The sequence below is a fragment of the Pseudorasbora parva genome, chromosome 2, assembly GCF_024679245.1.
Source record: "Pseudorasbora parva isolate DD20220531a chromosome 2, ASM2467924v1, whole genome shotgun sequence".
Lineage (NCBI taxonomy): Eukaryota > Metazoa > Chordata > Actinopteri > Cypriniformes > Gobionidae > Pseudorasbora > Pseudorasbora parva.
Window position 1 is genome coordinate 8186229 of NC_090173.1, and position 21917 is coordinate 8208145.

A 21917-nucleotide genomic window follows, 5' to 3' on the forward strand; every position below is an offset into this window, starting at 1 on the left:
ACACCTGGACCAAACATTCACTAGCTTCTGGAAAAAGTCGAACAAATCGATCACAGGCATGCCGGGAGTATGGCATCGCAACGCAGCGTCTCGTTCCCTCTCAGGGAACCATGGTTACATACGTAACCTGAGACGTTCCCTATCTCGAGGGAACTTCGAGCTGTGTCGAAACGCTAGGGGACCTCAATACCCATGCCGCCAGAGTCCCAAATGTCTGTATGTGTGATTCAACCCAGGAACACCCGGGACCCCGGAGTAGAGGCTACGTCTAAATTGTAAAACCTCACAAATGTATGCGGAGAGGACCACCCAGCCGCATCTTTTAAAGCAAAATTGCAGTCTGCATTTAATCTCCCAGGTTCCAATTTTTTTCGGTGCCTACAAATGAGATATTTGGGCACTGTTGGGTAAATCCTTTGTTTCATGCTGTGTTAATGCTTTCCAACTGCCTTTATACATTTTTATATAAAATTAATATATTCTTATATTATATAAAAGAAGTCTGGGCTAAGGACTTTGATGAAGAATTGCCCGATGAAACCTGGAATGAAAGTCTTAAAAAGATTGCTCTGTAAATGTGAGACAGGTTGATTCAGTTTCAATTGGTACATAGATCTAGGAACATAGACCAATATATCTTACATTCTGACTTTATACCTAGCAATTGTGCAAAAAGTGTGTTATAAAGTCAAAATTGTGAGATATTAAACGTGCAATTCTGAGGATTTTTTTTTCTGGAATTGTGAGATAAAAAGTCACAATTACATTTTTGTATATTGTTTTCTTAATTTCTTCGGCGGAATCAAGCTTCCATACTTTACTTTGTGCAGAATCACAATAATATTCTTCTTTCTCTAGATACTGATAAAAAGTAAACGAATTTCTGATGTTAAGAACCACGAGAGCTCGACTAAATCTTGCAAACACAAAGATGCATTTCTTAATATTGTAAAACAACAAAACCAGATCAAAAATGAATATTTCTGCATTTGAAATCATTATTTCTAGTTAACAGAATGTGAAAATGTTAAAGGGCATGATTAGGCTAAAAGTATCACATTAAAAATACATTTTTTATTCTCTTGAAAACTATTGATTTTTCACACTATGTATTATGCTAATATTGTTTTGGTGTGACCATCTTCATTTGCATGAAATAACCAATTAAACATACAGTTTTGTTTAATTTGGCATTGATGTTTGACCCTTGCAGAATATTGATACAGAAAAATGTACAAAAAAACATGAAAGATCTGACAAGAGAGCAACAGGACAGAAGCACTAGAACAACAGATAAACGTCATGATCTTTTGGGAGAGTTGCTTATACATTAATAATCATCTGGACATTCTGGCTGTTTACTTCGACTTGTTGATACTTGTAATGGACTTCCAATATTTGTCATGTTAGCATGCATGACTGCACATGTGATGATGGTTCTCTGATCTTCATACTGTTGTTTCGATATGGTCAGAATGCTGAGAACAGACACCGAGTCCTCTCTGCGGATGGGAGCGCTTGTTGAGCCCTCTATGTAAGGCTCACTTCTCACTTTCCACATGATATAGACATCGCCGAGTTTACGGCTGGTAACCTCACACACCAGAGAGACTGCGTCTGTGTTAGTTGTATCAGGTCTGTAAATGAAAATGGTGGGTATCTGTCCATCTGAATTGAGAAAGTGATAAATATTAATAAAAAAACAACATTTATCAGACAATATTGAATAACATATGTTTAACAAGACAGGCATTTCAAATGTGCTTGCAATTTTTTTGTCATACAATAAAATAATGTTCAACCTTTCATCATCTATGAGTGCACATAGAGCCACAAAGATGATCATTAGGATTGACTCACCTCCTTTATCAAAACTGATTTCCTGCTTGATGTCTCTGTTATTGGTGTCATGAATGCTGCAGGTGACCATTTCCCCATCGAACCATTTATTTGTATCAATGGTGATGTTGTGGACTCTTATAAACTGTGAAATGCCTTGAACAGAGTCTATATTTCCTGTTACAATGGTATGCACTAATTCATCATTCACTTTGCACAACACTGAAGCTTTTTCCACAATCTCTCGTTTATCTCCAGAAACAACAGCTTCCAAGACAACTTTATTATTGACAAATAATTCTCTCTCAATAGGTGGCTTCAGCGTCAGTGTGAGTTTAGCTACAAAGGAGTAAGAAAGAAAAAGAAAAAACGTCTCGGTTACGTATGTAACCCTAGTTCCCTGAGGGAACGAGACGCTGCGTCGAAACGCTGTGAGAACGCCTCTGTTCAAATGCGTCGTGAAGCGCCTGTAGAACCATTCCATCGGAAAAAAGATCGATCGTCGGCGTGATGACGTCATCGACCGGAAGCTATAAAACGTCCGTGAAAACAAACAGGAACTAACTTCTGATAAAGCCTGAAGTAAGTGATCACGGACACGCCGGGAGTATGGCAAAGCGACGCAGCGTCTCGTTCCCTCAGGGAACTAGGGTTACATACGTAACCGAGACGTTCCCTTTCGGGGAACTCGAGCTGCGTCGAAACGCTGTGAGAACGCTTATACCCACATCGCCATAGGACCAAGTGTCTCGTATGTGTGAAGCCGAAGCGCACACGGTTACGAGAGTACCTGTGCCCCTACAGTAGATGCCAGGTCTAGTTCGTAGAACCTGACAAAGGTAGAAGGAGACGACCAACCGGCCGCATTACAGATATCATGGAGGGAAGCCCCCGACAAAAGTGCTTTAGAAGCAGCCATACCCCTGGTTGAGTGCGCCCGGACAGCCAGTGGAGACGGCTGCCCGGTAGCTCCATAAGCAAGTGAGATGGCCTCGACCACCCACTTGCTCATCCTCTGCTTGGACACTGGGGCCCCCTTCTTAGGGGGTCCAAAGCAAACAAACAATTGTTCAGTTTTTCTCCACAGGGCAGCTCTGTGGACATAAGTATCCAGTGCCCTCACAGGACACAGCAGATTTAATCTTTCCTGGTCTGACGTCATAAATGGAGGAGGACAGAAGGCTTGTAGAGTGATGGGGCCCCGAGGGCTCGTAGGAACCTTGGGGACATAACCCGGCCTGGGATGCAGAAATGCTTTCACCATCCCTGGCGCAAACTCTAGACATGAGGGCTCTACCGACAGAGACTGAATATCTCCTATCCTTTTAAGAGACGAAATGGCCAAAAGGAAGATGGTTTTTAGAGTGAGGAACTTATCCGAAACCTCCTCCAGAGGTTCGAACGGAGGTCCGGACAAGCCCCTCAAAACAATGGCCAAGTCCCATGCCGGGACCCTCGAGTGCATAACTGGCCTCAACCTTAATGTGCCACGAAGGAAGCGTGTAATTAGAGGGTGTCTTCCCAAAGACACTCCACTGCAAGGGACGTGGACAGCACCCAAGGCCGCCACGTACACCTTAAGTGTGGAGGGGGTCAACCCTGCAGAGAACCTCTCCTGCAGGAACTCCAGCACTGTACCAACCGGGCAGTTAACTGGATCCCACTGGCGTTCTCTGCACCATGCTGAGAAAAGTCTCCATTTCAAAGCGTACAGCTTCCTTGTGGACGGAGCTCTGGAGTGTAGGATGGTCTCTACGACCTCGGCCGAGAGACCCTCCTCTATGAGCCTGGCCCCCTCAGAGGCCAGGCCCACAGTTTCCACATCTCTGGGCGTGGGTGCAGGAATCTCCCGCCCGCCTGAGAGAGTAGATCCCTCCTGGTCGGAATCTCCATCGGAGAGCCTTCCAGGAGAGATATCAGGTCCGCAAACCACACTCGGGTCGGCCAGTTCGGAGCCACTAGAAGTACCTGGGCCCCGTCCCGGCGTACCCTCTCCAGAACTCCTGGAAGCAGGACAATCGGGGGGAAGGCGTACAGAGGCAGCCTCGGCCACTCCTGTACCATGGCATCCAGCCCCAGCGGGGCCGGATGGGTCAGAGAAAACCACTGCGGGCAGTGAGAATTCTCCGCCGAAGCGAACAGGTCTATCTCTGCCTTCCCATAAACCTTCCAAAGGAGCTCCACCACCTCTGGATGGAGTCTCCATTCCCCGGGCCTCGGCCCCTATCTCGACAGGCTGTCTGCTTCCTGATTCAGGGCCCCCGGGATATATACTGCCCTGACTGACAGCAATTTCCCTTGGGCCCACAGGAGGATCCGATGTGCCAATTTGTCCAACGGACGAGACTTCAGACCCCCCTGGTGGTTTATGTAGGCCACCACGGACGTGTTGTCTGTTCTGACTAGTACATGGTGGCCCCTGAGGTCGGGCAGGAACTGTTTCAATGCCAGAAACACTGCGAGCATCTCTAGCCGATTTATGTGCCAGTGCCGCTGATGCTCCTGCCATAGACCCTGGGACGAGCGACCACTCATGGTCGCCCCCCAGCCCGTGAGAGAGGCGTCTGTCGTTAGCGTTACGCGACGAACAAGAGCCCCCAACACGGGACCCTGAGATAAAAACCCCGGGTTTTTCCACATGACCAGAGCACGTAGGCATCGCCGCGTGACTTTGATCGTGCGGAGCGGATTTCCCCTCGGGGAGAACCCTTTTGTCTTGAGCCACCACTGCAGTGGCCTCATGTACAGTAGGCCAAAAGGTATCACGTTGGACGCTGCTGCCATGAGACCTAACAGTTTCTGGAACTGTTTCACAGTGACGGCTTGGCCTAGCTTCTGTTCTTTGGCGGCTGCCAGGATCGATGCTATGCGTGTTGGCGATAATTGCGCCCGCATAATTACCGAGTCCCAGTTCACACCCAGAAAAGTGGTTCTCTGAGCCGGAGAAAGCACACTCTTCTTGGCGTTCAGCCTCAACCCCAGCTTCGACATATGGGCGAGAACAGCATCTCGATGCTGAACCGCCATCTGCTCTGTATTCGCTAGAATCAGCCAGTCGTCGATATAGTTCAATATGCGGATGCCCTGTAGACGCAGCGGCGCCAGAGCTGCATCCACACACTTGGTGAACGTGCGGGGTGACAGTGCTAGACCGAAGGGAAGTACACGATATTGGTATGCCTCTCCCCCGAAGGCAAACCTCAGGAACTTCCTGTGATGTGGAAAGATGGAGACATGAAAATACGCATCTTTGAGGTCTATGGTGACAAACCAATCCTCCGATTTGACCTGCGCTACAATCTGTCTGAGTGTAAGCATCTTGAATTTGAGCTTGGCCACCGAGCGATTCAATAGCCGCAGATCTAATATCGGGCGTAAGCCCCCATCCTTCTTCGGCACGATGAAGTAACGGCTGTAAAAGCCAGACTCCCTGCTGGGAGGGGGAACCCTCTCTATAGCCCCTTTTTGCAGGAGTGTCTCTACTTCCTGTGCCATTACCAGAGCCTGCTCCGGGCCCACCTCTGTAGGCAGGACACCGGAGAAAGGAGGTGGACGACTTCCGAATTGAATGGCGTACCCCCTTTCTATTATCTGCAGGACCCAACGAGATATATTTGGTAGACGTTTCCACTCGTCTAGAAAATCTACTAAGGGAACCAGCCTCTCGAGGCTGGCCTCTGGTGTATTTTGAGCAACAAGCACAGTGCCCTGAAGCGGCGGACCGGCAGGGAACAACTGACTTGACTGCTCGGGGACCCCCCGAAGGGGGTGCGGACCACCCTCGGGTGGCCCGCGGAGACCGACTGCGCCCCGGCATTGCGGCAGGGTTGGCAGCGCGGCCCCCCGAGGGTGCCATAGGGAAACGGGTACCGTAGGCAGGGGTAAGCACCGTTTCCCTACGGGGGGAACCACCCTCAGCGTCCTGACGCTTCTGGCGTCAGGAACGCTTCGACGAGGCCTTCTTGGCGATCAGGACTGTCCGCAGATCAGCCCTGCCCCTCGAAGGCCTCGTCCTTTTTTTTTTTTTTTTTTCTTTCTTTTTTTTTTTTTTTTTATTTGCCATCGTGTGCAGGCATGCAGCCGCTTGACCCGCCGCCGAGTACGCTTTACCCACCCTAGCCGACGTTGTTTTTAGAGGTCTGGTGGGTAAAGTCGGGGCCTTCAGGGACGATGCCGAGGAAGGCGAGAGATGGCTCGCAAGCGTCTCTTCAACCTTTGGCATCGCCCCATAACCATACTGTCTCAGCCCGCAAATGTTGCTGTAGACCGAAGTCTGCGGGCTGAAGACACGATATGAAGCCGGTCTCTTCCACGATCTTGCCACCTCGGTGTGCAAATCGTGGAAGAACGGCAGGCCCCGTCGCTGAGGTTCTGAGGCGCGAGACGGCAGGAAGCGTTCGTCTAGCTTACTATGACGTTTTCTTCCTGCCTCAGATCTTTCAGTGGGCCAGTCGATGTTTAACCTGGCCACTGCTCGCGTCAAAACCTCAACTAGCTCCTCACTAGCAGGGGACTGAAGTGGCGAATCTTCAGTATCGATACTTTCAACGTCCACCTCCTCAGAGCTGGACAGATGAAGTACCGGCGGCTCTCTCGGGGGGGAAGAAACCGCCATGCGTGCTTCCATGCCCCGAGAAGAACCGCTGGATGGAGCAGGTGAGGGCAGAGATAAGGCAGCGCCCGTCTCTAACCCCTCTGCAACATCCAATTGTGATCCCCACGACTGCAGCCTCCGCTCCGCCTCGGCGGCAGCGGGACCAGAGCCGCGGGGAACACGAGCCGAGGCACCCTCCTCGAAGAGTGCCCGGCGGGAGCGCAGCGTTCTCAGTGGCATACGCTCACAGTGCTCGCAAGCAGCCCCCTCGAGGGCTGCCTGGGCATGCTGCGCTCCCAAGCATGCAACACAGAGAAGATGTGTGTCCCCGCCCGTGATGTAGCGTGGGCAGGGAGGAACACACTTTCTGAAATTGCTGCTTTCACTCGCCATTCTATCTATCTTATTTTCTCTTTTTTCTGTTAATATATTGAATATTTAACAAAAAGGGTGGAAAATCTCTGCTTTCTAGTATAATAGACAGACAAAAACACCAAATAGACAGACAGGTTCACACAGATCGCTTGCTGAAGGCTCAGAAGCTAGTTCCTGTTTGTTTTCACGGACGTTTTATAGCTTCCGGTCGATGACGTCATCACGCCGACGATCGATCTTTTTTCCGATGGAATGGTTCTACAGGCGCTTCACGACGCATTTGAACAGAGGCGTTCTCACAGCGTTTCGACGCAGCTCGAGTTCCCCGAAAGGGAACATGATTTAATCTGTAAATTTGTATTCATTGAAGAGAAAGCACACAGCAAAAAAGCCAGTGTACATTTAACTCAATTTGAGTCAAATTTAACACTCATAAAATGTATATATGACTCCGTCCGTTTGGGAGTTAAAATCACACTTTTTAAAGTGTGAAATATGTACACTACTCACAGAGTACATTTTAACTCCCTAAGTGTTAAAATGTACTCTTGTGAGTAGTGTACATATTTCACACTTTTTACATATTTTACCCCTTGGGGAAATTCTGGTCAAACACAATATCTCCTTCTACTGCTATGCAGACGACGTCCAGCTGTATCTCCCCTTAAAAGCTGATGGACAGGCTGCAATCCATTCTTTGCTTGACTGTTTGTCTGACATAAAGGTTTGGATGGATTCTAACTTCCTCGTCCTCAATGCGGGTAAGACAGAAACAATTATTTTTGGCAAAACTTCCCCGGCCTTCTCAACTGATGACCTAGGCCCTTTAGCCTCTAACGTCAGGCCCTCTGTCAGAAATCTGGGGGTGATCTTTGACAATGCGTTTAAGTTTGAGCAGCAGGTCAGTGCAGTAGTCAGGAAAAGCTTTTATCACTTAAGAACTATAGCTAAGACTAAAGCCTATCTGCCCCAGAGTGATCTAGAGAGAGTTATCCATGCATTCATTACATGTCAACTGGACTATTGCAACTCTCTATACTCCGGCATTGACCTTTCCCAGCTCCGCCGCCTGCAGTTGGTTCAGAACTCAGCCGCTCGACTCCTCACTTGCACAAAAAAGCGTGCACATATCACCCCGGTCCTCGCATCGCTTCACTGGCTCCCCATCCGCTTCCGCATTGATTTTAAACTGTTACTGACAGTATATAAATCCCTACATGGATTGGCCCCCACATATCTTTCTGAGCTTCTCCACCACCACATCCCGTCCAGAGCACTACGGTCAGCTGACCTACTGCTGTTGGAAGTGCCCAGAACAAGACTAAAAACCAAGGGGGACAGAGCCTTTGCAGTAGCAGCCCCCAGACTCTGGAACTGCCTTCCCCTCAACATCCGTGCAGCCCAGTCTATAAACATTTTTAAGTCTCTTTTGAAAACTCACCTTTTTTCACTAGCATTTGATTAGTGTCTCTTTATAAGGGCCAGTATAGTGACCAATGTCTACTTTTCTAATTGTCCTTTTACGTTATTTTAACTCCCGCACTTATTGCCTTATCGCGCTTTTCATTTTTGATTTTATATATTATAATTATTATTTTCTTCTATGCCTTGTTATGCTTATTGCTCTTAGTATTTTATTGTGAAGCACTTTGGTGTGGCTCAGCCATCTGTAAATGTGCTATAGAAATAAACTTGACTTTGACTTTGACTTTGACACTTTAAAAAGTGTGATTTTAACTCCCAAACGGACGGAGTCATATATACATTTTATGAGTGTTAAATTTGACTCGAATTGAGTTTATATTGAGTATAATGGAGTTGAAAAATGAAAGTTGAAAAAATGAATGCAAAGAAATGTTTTAACAAACTAGTTCTTTATTAACAAGCAAGACCCTTTACATCACTGAAGGTTAACTTTTAAAATAAATGAATAAGGCACAGTATAGGCATTTCTGTCATCAGAATTATATTAAAACTTCTCAAGTGGTGTGTAATACTTCAAGTCCTGCATGTCAGTGAATATATGTCCTGTGTCAGTGAAGTTGGTTCAGTACCTTCAACTTTGCAACAGAACAGCAGTACTTGAGTCAACACAACATTCAGCAGATGAAAAACAGTTGCAGGATATCTGTGGATCAGTTGTGTCCAGTTGCTAACCGCCAGTGGATGTGACGTCTGATTCCCGGTGTCGTGTATGGAATGTGACGTTTGATCTCCAGTGGTGTGACACGTCAGCGTGGGGTGGGGTTTGGGTCTATGTGTGATGGCTTATTAGTCTGATGATGATCACCAGTAAAGTCATGTGTTAACCAGCTCCTCGTGTCCGTGACTCATTGTGTTTATCTAAACACTGGCGTGGTGGCAGCGGTTACGAATCCACTCCGTCAATGCATTCGTTGAGCTTTTTGATGAACAGTTAACGCTACGAATGATTGTAAAATTAGGAGGGGAGTAACTTTGATGACAAGACACGAGTTGTAAGCATGGCAAACACACACAGAGCACCGAAGCAGTGGTGTCTTACTAAAGTTGAGACAGTGAACTCCTTTGAGAATTGGCGTCAGAATCTTGTCTACACGCTGTTATTGGACGCGGGATTTGCTCCGTTTTTAAAGGATGATGTGAAGTGGGAAAAGAGGACGCGGACGTCACCATATAGGGGTTTCACCGATGATGGTGCGGAGATTCCTGCAGCTCAGCGACGCACGCGCCAACAAAAGGTTAGCATGCTTGAGCTTATGCTGGGACAGATTGCAAATTATTGTCCAGTTATATCCCGCAACACTATTGTTAAGAATTCTACGTGCATTGATCAGATATGGCAGACAATTAGGCTACATTTTGGATTTCAGTCCACAGGCGCCCATTTCATTGACTTTACTGCAATTAAATTAGAGCCTGGTGAGGGTCCGGAGGATTTATATCAGAGATTAATGGCCTTTGTTGAAGACAATTTACTCCGTAAAGACTGTGGCATTTCTCATGGAGGGGTAGCTATTGTAGAGGATGAAGAGCTCTCTCCCACAATAGAGAATTTTATTGTTCTCACATGGCTACGACTTATACATAAAGAGCTGCCAAAACTTGTAAAGCAGAGGTATGGCACTGAATTACGATCGCGTACGCTGGCGTCTATAAAACCAGAGATATCACAGGCTCTTAGCTCATTATTGGACGAACTTCAGTCGTCAGAGGATGCCAGAGCTATGCGTACTGCTGTGTCAAGCTTTCCAAGGCAGAAACCATTGTCTATGGGTCGATTCAAGAGATCATGTCCATTATGTAAAGAGGCTCACAGACCAGATAATCATTTTCTCAGTAAGTGCTCCTATCTGCCTCCCCATGACAGAGCATTCATTGCTAAAGCACGGCAAGTGGTGGGCTCGTTAGATCACACAGGGGGAGAATCTGATGATGGCCAGGAGGACTCTGTGTATTGCCCTATGGCAGTGCAGCGTGTTCATATCATGCAGTCACCGTATCTTGACGCTTTTCATGGGTATGCCCCAGTCAAGTTGACCATTGATAGCGGGGCTACAGGAAATATGATAAGGACAGCGTGTGCCAGTAGACTGGGTCTTAAGATTACCAGTAGTACCCAGTCAGCTCACCAGGCAGATGGCTCATCCCCTTTAAAAGTAGTTGGCGAGACAAAAACCCAGTTTCATAGAGATGGACATGAGCTGTACTTTGAAGGGCTTGTGGTAGAAAATTTAGACTCTGATATCCTTGCGGGCATACCATTTATGGAATGGAATGACATCTCCCTTCACCCTGCTAAGCATCAGGTCTGTGTAGGACCTAATATGTATGAGTATGGTTCTAGACGATCAGTGGGGAATACGCACGTTGTCCGACGAGCACATGTCCTTCGTGCTACTTCATCACATACTGTGTGGCCGGGTGATTTTGTTGAGCTTGAACTGCCTGCCGAGTTGGTGAATGTGAATGAGAGGCTTGCCGTTGAGCCACACGAGGCCTTTACACAGTGGCTTGCACCAGCCTTGTATACAGGAATATCAGGTAAAATCCGAATTCCCAATTTGACTAACACACCGCAGGGCATTAAAAGAAATGACCATGTGTGTCGTATTCGTATGACATATGTCCCAGAGCCTGAGCAATCTGTACGGAGTCTGCCTGAGACCTCAAGGACAGTTACCCATAGTGCCAGAATGACATCATTTTCTGATTTTGTCTCTTTAGATCCAGATAATATAATGACTTCAAACATCAGAGAGAGATTTCGGGAAGTCCACCGAGAATTTGATGAAGTCTTCAACCCACAGTTTAAGGGTTATAATGGTGCTGTTGGGCCCTGTCAGGCTAGAGTAAATATGGGCCCTGTTCAACCACCACAGCGGAAGGGTAGAATTCCCCAGTATTCAAGAGGCCAGTTACAGGAGCTACAGGCTCAATTTGACATGTTAGAACAGATGGGAGTCTTTCAGAAACCTGAGGATGTGGGTGTTGCAGTTGAATATGTTAATCCATCCTTCCTTATTAAAAAACCTAATGGAGGGTTCCGTCTTGTGACAGCATTCACAGACGTAGGCCGCTACAGTAAGCCTCAGCCATCTCTCATGCCAAACATCGATGCTACTTTACGTCAGATCGCTCAGTGGAGATATATTATTGCAACTGACCTCACAAAGGCATTTTATCAGATACCCCTTTCAAAAGATTCCATGAAGTACTGCGGAGTAGTAACACCATTTAAAGGAATTCGTGTGTACGCTAGATGTGCAATGGGAATGCCGGGATCAGAGACTGCCCTGGAGGAGTTGACGTGTCGAGTACTCGGTGACTTTCTTCAGCAGGGAGAGGTGGTCAAAGTTGCTGATGACCTTTACTGTGGCGCTAATAGTTTTGAGGAATTGCTTGAGGTCTGGAGAAGAGTATTACTGGCTCTTCAGGCATGTGGTCTGTGCTTATCCCCTGCCAAAACAGTGGTGGCTCCCGCACAAACCAACATCCTAGGATGGGTATGGAGACAAGGCACCATCAGCGCTAGTCCACATCGCATTGCCACATTAGCCTCATGTACTCCTCCCATGTGTGTTAGAGGCTTGAGATCTTTTATTGGTGCTTATAAAGTCTTGGCACGTGTACTTAAGGGATGTGCATCAGTTCTTGCTCCCCTTGACGACATGGTTGCTGGGTGTGAGTCAAAGAGTGCAATTGTGTGGTCAGATGAACTTCTCCAGTGTTTTCACAGGGCTCAGAGGACATTATCCAGTAACTGTGCAGTGACAATACCGCGACCCGATGATCAACTTTGGATCGTTACTGACGGTGCTTTCAGGGAGCCAGGCCTTGGTGCAACTTTGTACGTAACACGGGAGGGAAAATTAATGGTAGCTGGCTACTTTAGCGCTAAACTTCGGAAAAATCAGATCAATTGGCTTCCATGTGGGATTGAAGCTCTTGCTATAGCGGCTGCATTAAAGCACTTTGGTCCATTTGTCATCCAGTCAGCAAAGAAGGCGTGTGTTCTTACTGACAGCAAACCGTGTGTACAAGCCTTTGAGAAGCTGTGCAGGGGCGAGTTCTCGGCAAGTCCACGTGTCACTACGTTCTTGTCAACTGCAAGTCGATTCCAGGTGTCTGTTCGTCACGTTGCTGGAGCTGCTATTCTTCCATCAGATCATGCTAGTCGCAATGCTGCAGCGTGCAACAGCCCAACTTGTCAAGTGTGTGGATTCGTTGAGGAGTGTACGAATATGGTTGTACGCCGGTCTGAGATTGGTGATATTTTGCAGGGAGTACAAAAAGTACCTTTTTCAAATAGAGCGTCATGGCTGTCCATACAAGCAGCGTGTTCAGATCTACGTAGAGTATGTGCACATCTTCGTCAAGGTACACGCCCCTCTAAGAAAGTAACCAATGTCAGAGATGTAAAACGATATTTGAATAATACCACTTTAGCAAAGGATGGGCTCCTAGTCGTACACCGTCATACACCACTGGTGAGGTCATCTGAGTGCATTGTCGTTCCAAGGAATGTGTTGCATGGCTTACTTATGTCATTACACATCAGGTTGAATCACCCTTCTGCCCATCAGTTGAGACTCGTGGTTAGCCGATACTTCTATGCACTGGATTTGGAGGCTGCTATTCAACATACCAATAAGGGTTGCCATCAGTGTGCTGCATTAGCAAAGTCCCCTTCGTTTGTGGTGGAACAGTCCAGTAGTGATCCGCCAGTGACTGTAGGATCTTCGTTTGCAGCGGATGTCTTAAAGCGTGAACGTCAACTCATTCTAGTGGTTCGTGAGGGTGTGACATCTTTCACAAGTGCCCTTTTAATCGCTGATGAGCGAAAGGAGACATTGCGAGATGGCATTGTAAGCCTGTGCATTGGCTTACGTCCACTTGATGGTCCGCTGGCAGTGGTCAGGACTGACCCGGCACCAGGATTTACAGCATTAATAAAGGACGAGGTGCTTGCTCGGCATAGATTGGTCGTCGAAGTGGGAGCAGCTAAAAACGTTAATAAAAACCCTGTTGCTGAAAAAGCTATTCAAGAACTGCAGGATGAGGTTTTGCGATTGGAGCCACATTGTCAGTTTATCACACCTCTTCTTTTGTCTATGGCTGTTGCTCAGCTGAACAGCCGGATTAGATCACGTGGCATGTCGGCCCGTGAGATGCTGTTCCAACGTGATCAGTTTTCTCTTAAACAGTTACCAGTCCATGATCAGGAGTTAATTACTCAACAGCATATACAACGCCTGGCAAACCATCCTCATAGCTGTAAGGCCAAAGCACCATTGAACCGATTTGCAGTTTGCCCAGACGTTGGCCCAGGAGATCTGGTGTACTTGTATAGTGATCGGAATAAATCTCAGGCACGGAGTCGTTATCTGGTACTTAATACGGAAGGGACGTGGTGCAACATTCGAAAATTTACAGGATCACAGCTACGACGTGGCTCATATAGAGTTCGATTGAGCGATTGTTACAAAGTTGAGTCTAGCATTGAGAAAATAGCAGCAGTTGAGGAGGATTTGGACTCTGAGAGTGAGGAATGGGATGTGAGCTCTTCCCTACAGATTCCTGACATTCCTAGGGCAATAGCCGAACCCGCAGCGGCATCAGCACCAGCACTATCGTCTGACACTCCTACGACAGTAGATGCATCAGCACCCTTACCTGGTAGTCCGGTCAGCAGTACATGTAGTTCCCCCTGTCACAGCCCGGTGCCGACAGTCCGAAAGTCTGGACGTCTTCGCCGGCTCCCTGTTAAGCTGATGGACTATGAATTGCAGTAGGCATATAGCCTTGACTCGTATCCTTTTGGGGTGTGGGGGGGAGATTTATTTAATAAGTTTATACATGTTGTATTTAGTGTTCTTTAATAGTTGAGTACACTGTATTGTATGATTCTAACAGATGTTTCTTGTTGCCACATAGCTATCCTGGTCACCTCACTGTGATTTATAGGTCAGCAGTTACTGTAGGAGAGGTAGTGTGGTCTTATGGAAAATGGGTGGCGCCAGTGGATGTGACGTCTGATTCCCGGTGTCGTGTATGGAATGTGACGTTTGATCTCCAGTGGTGTGACACGTCAGCGTGGGGTGGGGTTTGGGTCTATGTGTGATGGCTTATTAGTCTGATGATGATCACCAGTAAAGTCATGTGTTAACCAGCTCCTCGTGTCCGTGACTCATTGTGTTTATCTAAACACTGGCGAACAGTACAGTTCAGTGCATGGTTGTTGTTTCACATGCAGAGCAGGGAAGGTTGTGCAGATCCAACTTTCTCGAAAAATCCTGGAATGCTGGTTCCCTAGACAACACAAAACCAGACCAATTACAATTAATATTATTTGTATTTTATAAATACAGCAAGTTTATGGTGGAAAAAGTCCAATCATCTTAGACTTTGGTGACTCAAACATGAAACTATTTTGGTTAGAATTGACTGATTTCCAAGTAAATTAAAGGCTTACATCATCCAAAAATGTTAATTCTGTTATTAATTAATCATGTTAATTAATTACTCAGATAGAGCCATTCACTACCATAGTATTTTATTCCACTATGGTGGTGAATGGTTGCTCTATCTGCTTGGTTACAAACATTTTTCCAAATATCTTTTTTAGTGTTCAACAGAAGAAAGAAACTAATACAGGTTTGGAACAACATGAGGGCGAGTAAATGAAGACATAATTTTCATTTTTGGGTGAACTTTCCCTTACAGAAATCTCACTTACTAGTCAGCTGCTGGAATGATTTTGGTTCGCTCCTTCCTGACTTTGGGATAGGCAGAGATTTCCCAATCTGTTGAGTCTAAAATCAAACAGAAACCATCTACATGTCAAATCATGAAAACAATTAGTTTGACTCTTTTTTGTTTTTGTTATTATTTGATGTTAGCCAAATTCCAACAAAGCTATCATTATTTTTGTGCCCATGATTCTCTGATATATGTTATCTATTAAATCTTACCATCACCAGGCAGGTTCTATTCTGTAGTCTTTAAGCACCAACCCAGGGCCTTACTTGATGCATTACAGAAACTCCTAAAAACTGAAAATATAAAAACAAATATATTTAAAGGGATAGTTCACCCAAAAATGAAAATTTGATGTTTATCTGCTTACCACCAGTGCATCCAACATGTAGGTTTTCTTAGCCTAGAAATCTAGACGCACCCTAGCGGCAGCAAATTTAATCTGCTCGCGAGTGTCGTCTAGCAACTCTCAATACCCTTCTGAGCTGTAAACGCCTAACTCTTGCCGAGCCAATCACATTGTGTATAGAGTTGGTAGGCGGGACCATAATGACGACGGCCGAGTTGCGTTTGCGTGCTTCTAGTAAACACAAAAGCTGGCGAACGGCGGACTTTCGAATCAGCTTTGACTGCATTTCTGGAAGACTTGGAGTTAAGCTTTTCTCTGAGAAAAGAACGGCACTGAAGTCATTCTTTTGTTTCTTCAGAACATAAATAAAGATTTTTAACTCCAACTGTTGCTGTGTGTCAGTCATATCATGTGAATGGGTAACAATTCTATTAGAGCAAAAAATTAATAAATACATGCTTAGACGACATGCACAAAGAGCCCTGTGGTTCATGACGACATATTGATATCTTAAGACACAAAACGATCAGTTTGTGTGAGAAACTGAGCCTTATTTATATATTTTTTTACCTCAAATACAAAGCTATATCCAAAAGCCTGGAACGCCTCTCACTTCCAGTAAGGTCAATATCCACACTCGATATACGAGCCAGAGCGTGGATATTGACCTTACCGGAAGTGAAGCGCGTATATATCCAGAGTGTGTATATTGATCTTACCGGACATGAAGCGCGTTCCAGGCTGTTGGATATAGCGTTGTATTCGAAGTAAAAAAATTATATAAATACGGCTCGATTTCTTACACAAACTGATCGTTTTGTGTCTCAAGATAACAATGTGTCGTCATAAGCCACAGGGCTCTTTGTGCATGTTGTCTAAGCATGTTTTTTTTTTTTGCCCTCATTGAATTGTTACCCATTCACATCATTATATGACCTACACACAGCAACGGTTGGAGTTAAAAATTTGTATTTGTGTCCTACTGAAGAAACAAACTCACCTACATGTTGGATGCACTGGGGGTAAGCAGATAAACATCAAATTTTGAACTATCCCTTTAAACATGAAGGCATATCCAAACATTATCCAAAAAGTTAAAATGATAAATACATTTTGCATAAATATTTAATATGAAAGAATTACTTACCCATTCTAAAAGTATTAGTCCTCCAAATAAGGAAATTGTTGAGTTGTTCTTCTGTTTTTCAGTCATATGGTACGTGTGCTGGCAAACAAGAGTTAAAGATAGTTTGAGGATGAAGACATACTTTAAATAGTCTTAAAGAATACATTTTTTATTAGTTTTAATCAGACCCCATTCATAATGAATCAATTATATTAAAATTCTTACCCATCTACTTCAATAATTTCAACAACAACTAAGATAAAGGGATAGTTCACCCACAAATGAAAATTATCCTATGATTTACTTTAGCCTAAAGTCATTCTAGGTGTATGACATTCTTCTTTCAGACAAATTCCATCAGTTATATAAAAAAAAAAAAACATCCTGTCACGTTTAGATGCACTTTCATGGACTTCAAAGCATAAACAGACATTCACTGCCATTATAAAGCTTGGAAGAGCCAGGACATTTTTGGTATAACTGATTGTATTTGTCTGAAATAAAGTCATATGCACCTAAGAGTAAATCATGGTCTAATTTTCATTTTTAGGTGAACTATCACTTTAAAGCGTTAGTTCTCCCAAATTTTTGAACTCTGTCATCTTTTACTCAAATTGACTTACATAGTATTTGTTCTATTCTTTTATGATAATTTTCTAACTACCATCCTGTCCTGACTAAAACATGTCAATAAGTGATTTGAATTGGTATGCACAGAGGTCATAGTTGTGCTTTATTGTAAATAAATATTATTATCTATCCTTCAATAATCTTCCAAGGCAGGCACCACACATTTTGTCTATACCATATACATACCTTTTTTAATGGAGAACAGAAAGAACCATCATCTGTCAGCCTTGGTTTCATATTAGGGGATTGTCAAAAATCAGTGTTGATGCAGCTGTTGAACTTGATGCTTCTGAAGACAGAGACATCAGACAGGTCAAATTTTCTGCGCAAAACAAAAGAGGTCAACATTTTCAGAAAAAAACGTTCATGAAACAATCCTGCCTAAAACTTGGTCACTGATTTTGCACACAAATAGCCTTCCTTTGTTAGTCATTTCATCTGCATCTTTGAATCTGGATTTCTACCTAATACAAATCAGACACAAAGATTAAGTAACGTTAGTGCTATAAGATTACAGTTTGATGAATGAACAATTAATTAAAGAAAGGTGAAAGCGTTAACGTTTCTCCGTCTGATGCTAGTTTCTTCAGGGAGGCCACTGTGCATGGCTCGTCTGTATAAAACTCTTACGCAGCCTTTCAAGCAGCATAGCTACTGGATTCGTTTTCCAAGACATAAATACATAATGATACATTATAGATACAGATTTATATAGGTGTGGGACACTTACTTTTTCGGCGTTGTCTCTGTTTCGGTATTTTCTCTGTTCTCTGTGATGCGGTGCAAACTCCCTGTGCACCAGATCACGAGCCTCCGCCTAGTCTGAGAGGTTTAGGCGCGTTATTAAAGCGTCAAGTTATATGTCGTTATAAAACAATATGTCCTAAAAAACGTGTTGCAAATTAGGCAAAAACACTTACTTTCGGTGTTTCCTATGGGTGTTTCCCTTATACAAGCAACCCTCCACGTCGTCCGCTCCGTATCGCGAGTCAAAAGATGCAGCATGTGAAAAAAGTTGTCTCGTTTAAGCGCGCAGAGCATTCAGACATCGCTTTAAATCAATATGTTATAAAATACATATTGTAAATTAGGTAAACACTAACTTACGGCGTTTCCCTGTTAAAAAGCAACCGCCTCAGGTCTGCTCCGAATCACACGTCAACGAAAATGCCTGTATGAGAGCTGTTTAGCCGGGCACAGCACATTCATAGGTATAAAACAACATGATGTAATAAAATATATATGTAAATACGATGAAACCGCATACAACACGCAATATTAGCGTTATCCCTCCTTCTGTGGTCCGCATCGCGAGTCAAAAAAAATGGCGTCTGTGAAAAAAAGTTTCAGCTTGTGTCGCCGAAATGCCCCGGATGTAATTTTACTCTCTCTCTCGGTGTTGAGATTTAACTCTACATATGTTCACCGGCCAGAGAGTGCGGTTTACACTAGCAGTGTTAATTCAACACCAGAAATGTAACACTTTACTCTGAGAGTCCTTAACACCAGGATTTTAACACTGGAGATTTTGCTGTGCATGAGAGAGAGCAAAGACTTACCGTTGAAGTTCTTCGTCACATTAATCGTTTTTCCCTGGTGCAGTGGCGGCTCCAGAGATTTTCTGTTGCAGGTGCTATGGGGATGCTTAACACTTAAGAGAAGGTGCTTTGAATTTTGCGGCATCATTATGGCATTATGGAGTCGCATTGGACCACCCTGGTTTAAATTAATACGTACACACCCGCCATATATATATATATATATATATATATATATATATATATATATATATATATATATATATATATATATATATATATATATGTGTGTATATATATATATATATATATATATATATACACACATATATATACACATATATATAATTAATATTAAATATAATATAATTCTGGGCTCTCTTGAGGATGGTTTCTAATATCACCTGCAGCTCAAACCGTAACCATAGTTGCCAAGTCCGCGTGTTACGTGACTTTGGGCTTCTTTTTGGGCAAGTCGTGTTAAAAATCTTGAGTCGTGGGTTGCGTTTTTTTGGGCTTATTTTTTAAAATGTGTTTGCTTGTTAGGAAAATATGACAAGCAACTTTGTTTCTTAATAGTTGCTGTTTTGCCCAGTACATTGCTGACACGGTCTTCTCACAGCTAATGGCCATTCAATGCAACGATACTGCAATTCGTCCTCATACATCCCGTCTCGCTCCTCATTGAAGAAAAATTGCGTTCAACGTGCAGCATGTGATGTGACCATAGACTGGGACATTATAAATGCACGTAATGATAGTTCGTAGACGTAAATAGACGAATACATTTTTTGTTTTACAAACAATACAACAAGAAGACATGTACAGAGACGGAGGAAACGGAGGAGAGGCACCTAATTTACCGATTTAAAAAAAAAAAGATAATAATAGATTTTTTTTATAATGTACTTTTTAATTCCGAAGAATCTCAATGTATTTATTATTACAGGCTATGATAAAACAATAAAATAAAATGTGTGCATGTTCACCACTGCTAATGTGTGCACTAACTCCGACTAAAATTACCATAATTAGCCTTCACATCACTTTTTCCATCTCCAAACCTCTTCTGTTCACAGCCTTTATTGCAATTTGAATAATTTTGTAATATCACATCTGTTTTTGCTTTTCAAACTCTGAAAGGTTTCAATTTAATAGCAGGCTCATTTATTGATAAATTGTTGATCATAAATTATAATGATAATAATATAGTAATATTGGGCTTGTGTTTGAAGCTGCAGTTGATTATTTAGCTCGTGAGAGTTGGTAACACTGACTGACTGTAACGTTAGCATCCTCAGTGAAAACCGCCGCCGCCGATTCTCTGTCTTTAAGTTCATCCCAGGAATTTTCTTGTTCTTGAGGCTCTGTGATGACGAGTGTTGTGTCTGCACCTTCACAGTCTCGTTTCTGGTTTCAGGATATGACTCAGAACGTGGACGTTTAGGGAGCAAAAAACGATCCAATTTGGTGTAACGTTATTTTACTTTGCTAAAACTCGCTATCAAAAACAAACTCAGAGGTTCGCGGGCGCCGAGCCCATTGGCCAAAGATGATCACCTGTTTGGGCCTCATGTATTTAAGACTAATATATAATTTTAAATTATTATTTAATTCCTATTTTAAAAACATGAGAGAATATTCAAACATGACTTTAAAATATGAATATAAAAAATTACAGACATTTCTTGGGGGTGCTGGGCAGGTGCTATGACTAATATAGGGGGAGCTGCAGCACCACCTAGCCCCCCCCTGGCGCCGCCACTGCCCTGGTGTGTGACCTCGCAAGTATAGTCAGTATTTGCTTTCCATCTCTCACTGTTGACTTTATAAAGACATTCATCGTTCTCTTCGTACTCCAGTTTTGACTGTGTCGGGATGTTGGTAGAATTAGCTCTCCATTGTACAGCGAGCTCTTTGGGGTAGAAATTCTCAATAACACACATGACAAATGTACTTTTCTGAGTTGTTACGGGAACCAAGCTCAGGGTTGGTGTTTGTGGATCCACTGAAAGTAAACCAATTTAGTTTGAAATACAATGAAACTTTTGAAGACGTAAGAAATATTGCTACAACAACTGTTATTGTCTGTCATCGTCTTTTCTGAACTGTTGTCTAACTGTGCTCTCTTAACTACACAAGTTATATTACTTTGAATTAATTTCTATTCAATTTTTATAACTGACTTTAAAATGACCAGGTCATTCCCAGTCTAATCCATCAATTTGAAACCAAGAAAATTGGCACACGCAGCCAGTGGAGACCATCGGCCAAGGTTAGGATTTTCATTAAATTGAACGTTACATATTTACTGACAAAAAATAACCTTTTGTGTACCAAAAAAGAAAGAAGGGCATGCATTCAAGTCGATAAAATCTAAATGAATAGGACATTTAAATGAAGAACAACGACACTTGCCTTGACCTCGCACATTATTGAAGGAAAACAACCAAAAGATGAAGCCGAGGACTTTTAGAGGATCAGTCATTTTGAGCTCTCTTCACAGTAAGTTTGTTGGTCTTTGCCTCTGAAACTCGTCCCCACTTTGGGAATATGATAGCTGATCGAAGAAGTTAATCATTTACCAAAGTCAAAAATATGTCTTTTTACACTCTCTGTGCACAGACAATATTCCTGTAAACAAACACAAAAAATCTGAAGCAGCCATTTATGTTTTTCATTTAGAAACACCAAAAGGCAAGTTCCCTTAGCGAAGTCAAACGTCTTAAGTCACATTTATATATATTTATATATTTGTAATTGCCACTGCAACGTGTGTCATTTAGAAAATCTGGAAGATTTGACTGTAAAGTTTGACTGTAAATGTGAATATGAGTGTGCAAAAATAGCACAGAACTAAAGTTGCCTCCTATATGACCGATGATCCTCCTTATCTCACACTGAATAAAAGATAAATAAAAACATGGATGCCATTTATTTGATCTTGGACTTTTGTTAAACACTGAAAAATGTTCAACTCAAAGGTCTTTCACTTTATTTGCAAATGGTTATGTGCTAGCTAAGTTTTGCAAAACTGACCAAAGGTTGCTTTGTATTAAATGATAAACTTGGTTTTCTAAATTTGTAGGCAATACTATAGGGGTGAAAAAAAATGCATCTTGAGTCTCTCTCCAATGATTCTGAGAAATTTTCACTACGGACTCTGACGTAATGGTTTTTATATCATCCAACATTCTATCCCCTTACACTTGCATTTTTTACTTTCTC

General features: G+C 43.5%; 1 protein-coding gene and 1 long non-coding RNA gene across 4 annotated transcripts; both read right to left on the bottom strand.

The window, feature by feature from the left end:
• Positions 1 to 1164: 1164 nt before the first annotated feature.
• On the bottom strand, positions 1165 to 20521 carry LOC137048490 (uncharacterized; the record flags this gene model as incomplete). Its single annotated transcript, XM_067426693.1, has 4 exons — positions 1165 to 1668; positions 1861 to 2178; positions 18711 to 18742; positions 20457 to 20521. Coding segments are annotated over 4 exons (753 nt in total), but the record flags the coding sequence as incomplete, so codon positions are not given.
• On the bottom strand, positions 14501 to 18684 carry LOC137091361 (uncharacterized). 3 transcript variants are annotated; one of them, XR_010908077.1, is made up of 8 exons: positions 18419 to 18684; positions 18072 to 18322; positions 17882 to 17973; positions 17338 to 17440; positions 16543 to 16620; positions 15262 to 15342; positions 15027 to 15102; positions 14501 to 14599 (listed from the first exon to the last, which is right to left on the bottom strand). It is a non-coding gene; the product is annotated as an uncharacterized lncRNA (long non-coding RNA). The 3 variants fall into 3 exon arrangements; XR_010908072.1 differs by having other exon boundaries at positions 18072 to 18684; XR_010908078.1 differs by having other exon boundaries at positions 17338 to 17473; positions 18072 to 18684.
• Positions 20522 to 21917: the final 1396 nt, after the last annotated feature.